Source organism: Melanerpes formicivorus, unplaced genomic scaffold (genome assembly GCF_026170545.1).
Source record: "Melanerpes formicivorus ecotype bairdi unplaced genomic scaffold, bMelFor1.0.p_v2 SCAF_13, whole genome shotgun sequence".
Classification (NCBI taxonomy): domain Eukaryota; kingdom Metazoa; phylum Chordata; class Aves; order Piciformes; family Picidae; genus Melanerpes; species Melanerpes formicivorus.
This window is the reverse complement of record NW_027142365.1, coordinates 15,207,005-15,215,053: the sequence shown is the minus strand read 5'-3', so window position 1 is coordinate 15,215,053 and position 8,049 is coordinate 15,207,005. Positions and strand designations below refer to the sequence as shown.

At 45.6% G+C, this 8,049-nt stretch overlaps 1 protein-coding gene across 1 annotated transcript; it reads right to left on the bottom strand.

The window, feature by feature from the left end:
* Positions 1-947: 947 nt before the first annotated feature.
* On the bottom strand, positions 948-7,765 carry KLF6 (KLF transcription factor 6). The gene is made up of 4 exons (XM_068146286.1): positions 7,262-7,765; positions 3,668-4,241; positions 1,834-1,957; positions 948-1,451 (listed from the first exon to the last, which is right to left on the bottom strand). Exons 1-4 carry the CDS (start codon positions 7,361-7,363, stop codon positions 1,400-1,402), a joined length of 852 nt encoding a protein of 283 aa, XP_068002387.1. The 5' UTR covers positions 7,364-7,765; the 3' UTR covers positions 948-1,399.
* Between the last annotated feature and the right edge of the window lie 284 nt (positions 7,766-8,049).

Sequence of the window (8,049 nt, the reverse complement as noted above, 5' to 3'; positions counted from 1 at the left end):
TTTCTCTTTTTCTTTTTTCTTTTAATACTTCTGTATCTTTAATATGTATGAAAACTCGACATATTAAGTACAGTTGGGGTTGTGTATATACACAGTTGTTGTGCAAGGTCAATATAAAAAAAGTCTCAAGGTGGCAGAACTGGTCAGGTATTCAATTGGCATATGCATTATACTGTAACACAGTTAAATTAGAGTCTAAGTTAAACAAATACTGTACTGACATGAATGACTTTTCTCTATATTTGTCTTTGTGAAGGAGGACCCTGGAAGTAACCTTTTTTTTTTTTTTTCCCTCATATTATACATTTGATACAGTACAATGCCAGGTGAAAAGAGAGCCTTAATAAAGCATGCATCACCCATACCCCTGTATAAGACCCCCTACAAGAGAAGGTCACTTGCATAAGGCACCATTATTAAGGTCAACAGTGCATTAACAGCTAGAAAACCAGAAGTTAGTCCTCAAGGCATAAATAAGAGAAAAATTAGCTGCATGAGAAAAATCAGTTTCTAACCAATAGTGGTTTTATCCACCCAACAGAAAAAATTATTCATGTTCCATACATTATGTAACATTAGACCAATTGTATTTTAGCTGCTCTTAACTGGAATCAAAACTGCAGTCCTGATTAAAGAATGGAAAAGCATATAGTTCCCCAGAACCATGCAATAACCTTGGTATTATAATGAAAAGTTATAGTTGTGTTACATTTGTAAATACACAGCTTATACAATGGATTACAAATGAGCTCTGTAGCAAGTAAAACAAGCTACTTGACACATTGCACGTTTAATAGCTGCACCAGACACCTAAAGCTCCTCTCACACAGGAATGGGGAGGTTCCCCTGTCTCCATTCTGGCATCCTGACTCTCTTTATTCCCCCCCCTCCCCCTTTCCCCTCTCTGTTTTCCCTCTAAAAAGGTGTAGACACCCCCTCCCCCCCCCACCCCTTGGAAATGATTGGTGGTCGTCCCATCTCACGAGATATCCCTCACATACAAGACATTCAGACTACTTTTTTTTTTCTCTTACAGTTATAAAACAACCACAAGAAAAAAAATGTGCCTCAGCATACAGTCATCAAGAGATCCTCATCGCATACAGTCGCCCAATCATTAACATTCTCAGTGCACATGCTCACGGCAAAGGCTTAGGAGCCACTCAGAAGGTTAGATACCAGCGTGTGAGCCCAGGAAACCCCAAACATCACACACCATGGTTGCTATGCCGTTTCTTACATGACTTATTAGCCCTCAAAAGACCTGCAAGGAAGTGAGGTCCTGGAGGCAACTGGGTAGGGTGCAAAATGGCATGCTTTGGCTGGAACACGCATCCCTCTGCTCAAGGCTCTTCAACCTTGACGCCTCTTAGCCCGCAGGATTCACCTCTTGACCCATTCAGAGGTGTCTCTTCATGTGAAGGGCCAGGTGGTCAGACCTGGAAAAACACCTGCAAGGCAAGAGTCAGGGTGAGCATTAGCCCAGCGCTGCTGGCACACCGGACATGATACGCATGGCTGGGGCACCCCCCTGGCTCTGGTACTCCAAAACACAGCTGGTGGAAGAGAGATTTGGCATTCTGTGGATACACAGGAGCACTCAAGGTGTCTATGGGTACCCAGAGTGGTAACACTAAGGACTACTCAACACCCATCAGCAACACCAGGCTACAGACCACATCCCAATAATTTTCCCCAGTCTAAATATACAATGATCCCTCAAACAGTTGCATCCCCAAATGATTCCTTCACAAGTGAAAAGCAGCCTAGATTCACTTTCCAACAGGCATTAAAAATAACTATGATTTTAAAAGGTGCATTTCAGTCACATACCTGTCACAGTGACTACATTTAAAAGGCTTGGAACCAGTGTGCTTTCTGAAGTGTCTGGTTAATTCATCACTTCTTGCAAAACGCCACTCACACCCTTCCCATGAACATCTGTAAGGCTTTTCCCCTACAAAGGAAGCAGATTAGATGTTAGTCATGACTTCATTCAAAGAAAGGTAGGTGCTACCCCATTCATTTTCTATGTAAACCTCCTCCACCTCCCAAAGACAGCCGATTTTATTTAACCTGGCTAAATGCTTCAGAACAGGTAGGCAAAGAAGGCTTGCAAAAGTCATCCTACTTAACTATTTGAATGCAACAACACATCAAATAACCTCATTCTTATTAAAAAGAAGGGGAAAAAAAAAGGCAATTTAATAGGCTGACAGGGAACAAAGAAATCCAACCTTCTACCATTCTTGTTCACCCATAATGGCAGGCTTACTCCCAAAACAGGTATCATTCACCTCCTAAAGGTGACTAAAGGCAGCACAGCAAGGCTCCAAGATGCAATTAGGCTACTGGATTGCATCAAAGCCCTCTGTCCCTCACTCATCTGCATAACACACAACCTCCTTTCTGCTGAGCCACATACTCTTGGAAAAGCCTGCACACCACTTTTAAAACTGTTATTTCAGCATTCAAGAAATACCACTTCCATTCACAGGAACGTTGTCAGCCAGACAGCACCAGCACAACAGCTCTGCAATAATTCTGAGGCTAGCAGCTATTTATGTCTGCTCAACCACCACGGTTTCAGTGGAAGTTGTTCTTTCCTCTTGAACTAATCTTGTTTTATCTCACTTCTGCATGACAACGGGAGCATCCGAGCTCGCTCTGACTTCCCATAAAAGCCACAAAATGCTGAGCTCATCAGTCAAAACAGGATCTTTTCCTTGAATTCTCTTTCCACATCTGGGGGGCAGGGGGGGAATCCAACCCCGTAGAGGTCTTTGGACTGGTACACCAAGAGTGCCAGGCCAATTCCTCACATTAAGTGATGACTGCTGAGCCAAAGCACAGCTCCATGCATCCAACTGCCACAATAAGGAGATGTCAAATAATAAAGCTCAAAACAGCAAATCAGCACATTGCCTCAACCATAAAATATTTACAAAAGCCCTGAAGTGTCTACCTTCCTTGCTTTCTTTCCCAGCAACACACAGGATGTTATTTTTAGTTCATGTTCCATAACAATAAAAGGCTGCTGCTCAGTATTTTGGGATTATATTGTATCGTAAATCGCACGTTTATATGACACCAACTAGGCAGTTCTGTTAGGAGGACTATCACCACACTGTGGCTTTTCCAGATTTTTTTGCCAAAAAAGGATGGCACACAAAAACCATTCAGCGATCTACAAACAGAGATGCCGGATTTCTAGGCCTTCGGATGATGACTGGACAGGCCCAATGCAGAGCAAACCATAAAAACAAGCTCTTACAGTATCTAGCGATCTGGTTGTTAGATACAGTGTTCCATTTTTTTGCAAGAAAGTCTCAGCTCCCCTCTGCTTTAGAAACAACAAAGGTCTTGCATGCGCTTTGGCTAGACTTTTACTCCTGAAGACTGCAAGCCACTGCAGCTTCCCTATATTAGATGAGCAGCTCCTATTTGCAATGGCAGAGACTATCTACCATCAACTGTTTCAGCTTCAGCTTGCTTAGGAAGAGAATGAGGAAGTGATGTTGTCCATGCTGGTAAACCTCCACTGTTGTTACATCATTATCTCCAAACCTGGGCTCCCACCCAGTGATTGTGTAACACGGTGACACCACCAGGGTCAGAGGTATTCCCTACAGGACACGCCAGCTGTTAGTAGCGTAGGGTTACTAACCTGTATGAGTGCGCTGATGTGCTTTCAGATGTGAACTTTTGGTGTAAACTTTCCTGCAGCCATTAAAATGACATCTGTGAACACGTCTTCTGCCATCTGGCGAGGTGTCACCGTTGGTGGGTGTACCTTTTTCTGCAGTCTTTCCAGCGGTACCAGTACGAATTTTCCCTGGTGAATGCAACTCACCCGGCGTACAATTCCATAGCTGGGAAGAAGGCTCTTTGCTCAGCTCAGGAGATGAAGGGGGAGTGGAAGTGACAGACGAACTCAAGTTTCCTGAACTGGCTAAAACATCGCTTATAGGGTCAGAGGTAAACTTTGTCGTGGGCGAGAGCTCCTCAGAGCTGTCTGAAGATTCGCTGCTCACGTCTGAATTCGAACTGTTGGTCTCTAAGTTCTGACTAGTAAGATTGTCCTCTTTTGGGACACACGTGTTCTTCAGTTCAGATTCCTCCTTTTTTTCACGTGCCAGAATAATTTTGGTCCAGAGATCCTCTTGGCTATCAAATTTTATTTCAGATGCAGAAACATAACAGGGTTCACTTTGAAGATACCGTTCCAGCTCCAAACACGTCTAGGTGAAAAAGAAGGAAAAAGAATGAGGAAAAGTTAGAAGCTTGCTTAAAAATAAACCAAATTGCATTTCACACTTCAAAAAGCATGCAGGAATGTAGAATGTTCGATTTGAGGTTTCTAGGTTCGAAACAAATTAGAGGCTCCTCCAGCCATAACTAGGTGACTGTTACGATGAAAAGAAATCAGAGCTGGGCAGGAGTTCAAACGCACAGCTGAAGGTGCAAATCAGCTTTGGTTTCCAAAATAGCAATCTAATGAGTCAGTGAAATTATCATCACTCTCATCATAAAAATCTGTGTTTTCAGTAGGCTGTTGTTGAAAAGGACCATAGAAAACCACAACAAATAATGACACTTCACTCCTGCGCCTTGTCTAATTTCAAGTTGTTTTGTATCTCTCTCACACAAACACCAGGCTGAAAGGACCCGACTGAACACAATGTGCTCTGACAGGCAGTTAAAACCCAAACGCTGTGTCAGAAAACAAAGCCACATTTCAGCATGGCTGCAGAGCTGCTGGCCTGTCTTCTGGGGACATCAATGGAGCAGCAGACATCCTCCCATTTCCTGTGCATGAGAACACAGCACACTCGACTTTCAGAATGTCATTTCCAAGCGTGCTGGCATGCACGCCACATAACTTAAACTGCTCCCATGCGTGTTCAGAGGAACACCAGGAACTTCAACGACAGAGGAAAAAAAACAAACAACAAAAAAGTTCCAGAATGGAAATGTCCTGTTCTATAGGATACAAAATGGGAAATTACTCTGAGGTCCTGCTGGGAGTCCCACAATGAACAAGAACTTTATCTACTGGCCAAGAGTGCAACTGTATGAGTCATCTCTCTTTCTTTCACGCAATGCCAAAGGAGACTTCCTTTTAAAACTCTTGACCATCTGCCAAGAAAGTACTCTGTTCAAATATACATGCAACAGTACATGAACAATCCCCCCCCCCCCATTCCCCTCTACTGCATGAAATGAAACACAGCAACAACCAAAACCACCTTAAATGGGTGAAGCTGTGATTTTCAATTTCCATTCACCCTGCTGACTTTCTAGCCATTTTCAGAGAACAAAAAAAAACAAACACCCAACAAAACGGTATGAACTGTTATGGCAACAAGCTAATGTTCTGGGACTGTTCTTTCCACTACAGGAAACGATCCACATGGAAACACCGCACAGAAAATGGACACGCTAAGTTTCCATACCAAACTCTACATAATTTTAGCAAGATCGTCTCTTTCAAGCCCAGTAGCAAAACCTGATCCCAAATGCCACACATTCCTCTCAGAGCCCCTTTCCATCTGTCCAGGAGTAGAGCCACCATGGGAGCAGCCTCCTTTCTTCCCCAGCACCACTGAAGTAAAATGGGTCACATGCTTTGGCCAAGCTGGGAATGTGGGCAAAAATGGGGGAAAACAACGAACTCCAATCAACCTCGAAAAACAAACCCGCCACTGCTCATAATATTTGTGTGTCTATAACTAGGTAACCGGGTTGCCATGCGTGTTAGAAACAAGGTTTCGACAAGGACAACAGAACAGTATCGTGGTCTTCCACGAAAAAAGATAAAAAAGCATTTGTTAAGATCGTGTTAAACTTTCACATTTCCGACTAATTTAAATTCCTTATTATGTAGATTAGTAATGGGGGCCGGAGTGAAGCTCTCTCCGAGTTTAAATGCCTCTGAAGGCTACTGGGAACGAGGGCTGGCCCATCGCCAAGAGCCCAAATGCCTGAAGGAAACTACTTAGCTCCATTTCAATCACGTACTACGAAGCTGCCTCTCTGAGAAGGGAAAGGGAGGAGGGAAGAGGACAGAAAAAAAAAAAATAGACAACAACAAGGCACTGCATACAATTAGTAGGCATGTGAAGGTTGTAACACTTTGCATTTCAACCTCCTCGGAAAGGCTCCTTCGTCCTTCTGAAAAGCCAGCAGGTATTTGCTCTGGTCACCCGGACTGAGCAGCTCCCGGCCGGGGAGCAGAGCCAGCAGCCCCCCCGGAGCACGCAGAAATGGCAGGAGCTGCGGTGGCAGCTGATATCTCGGTGCCTTGGCCAAATTAAAGAAGAAAAACAGGGGGAAAAAAAAAAAAAAAAAAAAAGAAAGAAAGAAAAAAGAAAAAAAAGGAGGGGGGGGGAGGGGGCAAAAGAAAGTAACAAAATATATCCATTAAAGGGAAGAAGCCTCCGTTCTTCCTCCTTCCCGACCAAGGCAATTAGCAGAAAGGGATCGCTGTCATATGACTGACAACTCACGGACTCGGCAAAGCTCCCTGCGCTGGCAAACAGCTGCCTTACATACATACATACACATGCACACACATAGATACATGTACACACACTCCTGGAGGATTTTTCCCCAACATCACCAGGAAAAATAAAGTAAAATTAAAACCAAACCAAAACAAAACAAACCCCCCCAAAAAAAAAACAACAAAAAAACCCACACAACGCAGCAAGAGGCGAATAGCAGCCCTCAGCCAAGGCAGGGAACTCGGATGACAAGCCCCAGCTGTGGAGTTTGGACGGGGTACAAGCGCAAAACTTTTGCCAGGTCTCGGTGCGGAGCAGGCGGGAGCGGAGCGCCGGGCTGGACTCCGCTGCAGGAACGCAGAGCGGAGCGGAGCGGCCGGGCACGCCGAGCTCAGCTTGACAGCCCCTCGCAGGCTGAGGCGGAGAGACGGGAGGGGGGCAGCTTGTCGCCTCCGTTCGGGATTATTACCCCAAAGCTATTCTACTTAAACCCAAAACATCTGCTCCAAAACATCTCTACACATTTGTACTTAACTGTCCCCAAACTCCTTGCTGACACTTGGGCTTTTATTCCGACACCCTTAAAAAAAAAAAAAAAAAAAAAAAAAAATCCGCTTATCCTTTAATACGGCTTAAAAAAATACAAAAAACACACACGGGGGAAAAAGATACCAAACACGACACCAAAACAAAACCAAAAGCAAACCAAAACACAGCCCGACGACACCACCACCACCACCGACATCCTCATTTACCTGTTGCCAATATTCCTCCAGGGACGGCAAGGCTGAGAAGTAACCCGTGTCGTGCACAATCTGGAGTTCCTGGAAGATGCTGCACATTGGGAGAACATCCATGTCTCAAGTTGCAACAACAAAGTCAGGGCTGGTAACCAAAAATACAGATGCCTCCTTTATGTGCAGGGATTGAGGGGGGTGTGCGGGGGGGTGTCAAACCTCTGCTCTCAGTCTCCAAGCCCCCCCCCCCCCTTCCTCCAAAGAAGAACAAAAAAAAGAAATAAAAATAACAATTGTACAGATACAGATATATATTAATTCCTTGAGGAGCTTAGGGAGGAAAAAAGACCCAAAGTTTCATGCAAAGTTTAATTGCACAGCAAAGCCGGACGTCTCCCGAGGCGGCCGCGGCGATTCTCCCCTCCTGCGGCCGGCGGCGGACCCTTGCGCAGGAGCGGACCCAATATTTGCAAACACGGCGCTGACTGCGAGTGCAACCCCCTGCGAAACTTCCCTATTCAAAGCTCTGCCCGGCCGCGCCGCCGCCCCGCCCCCCGCGCCCTCCCCCGCCCCGCGTGATCCCATTACGCCGCCCGCCGCTGCGACCCAATCTCCGCCACGCACTCCGCGCCCCGCGTGCCAATGATGTCAGAACGGCCCAATCGCCGCGCGGCAGGCATCGCGGCTCCTCCTGGCGTGACCGAGCCTGGCCGTGACGGCTCCCGCCATTGGCCCGATTCGAAATTCGCTCCCTCCTGATTGGCGAGCTCGGCGGCAGGCTATTTTTAGCAGGGTATATAAAGCGG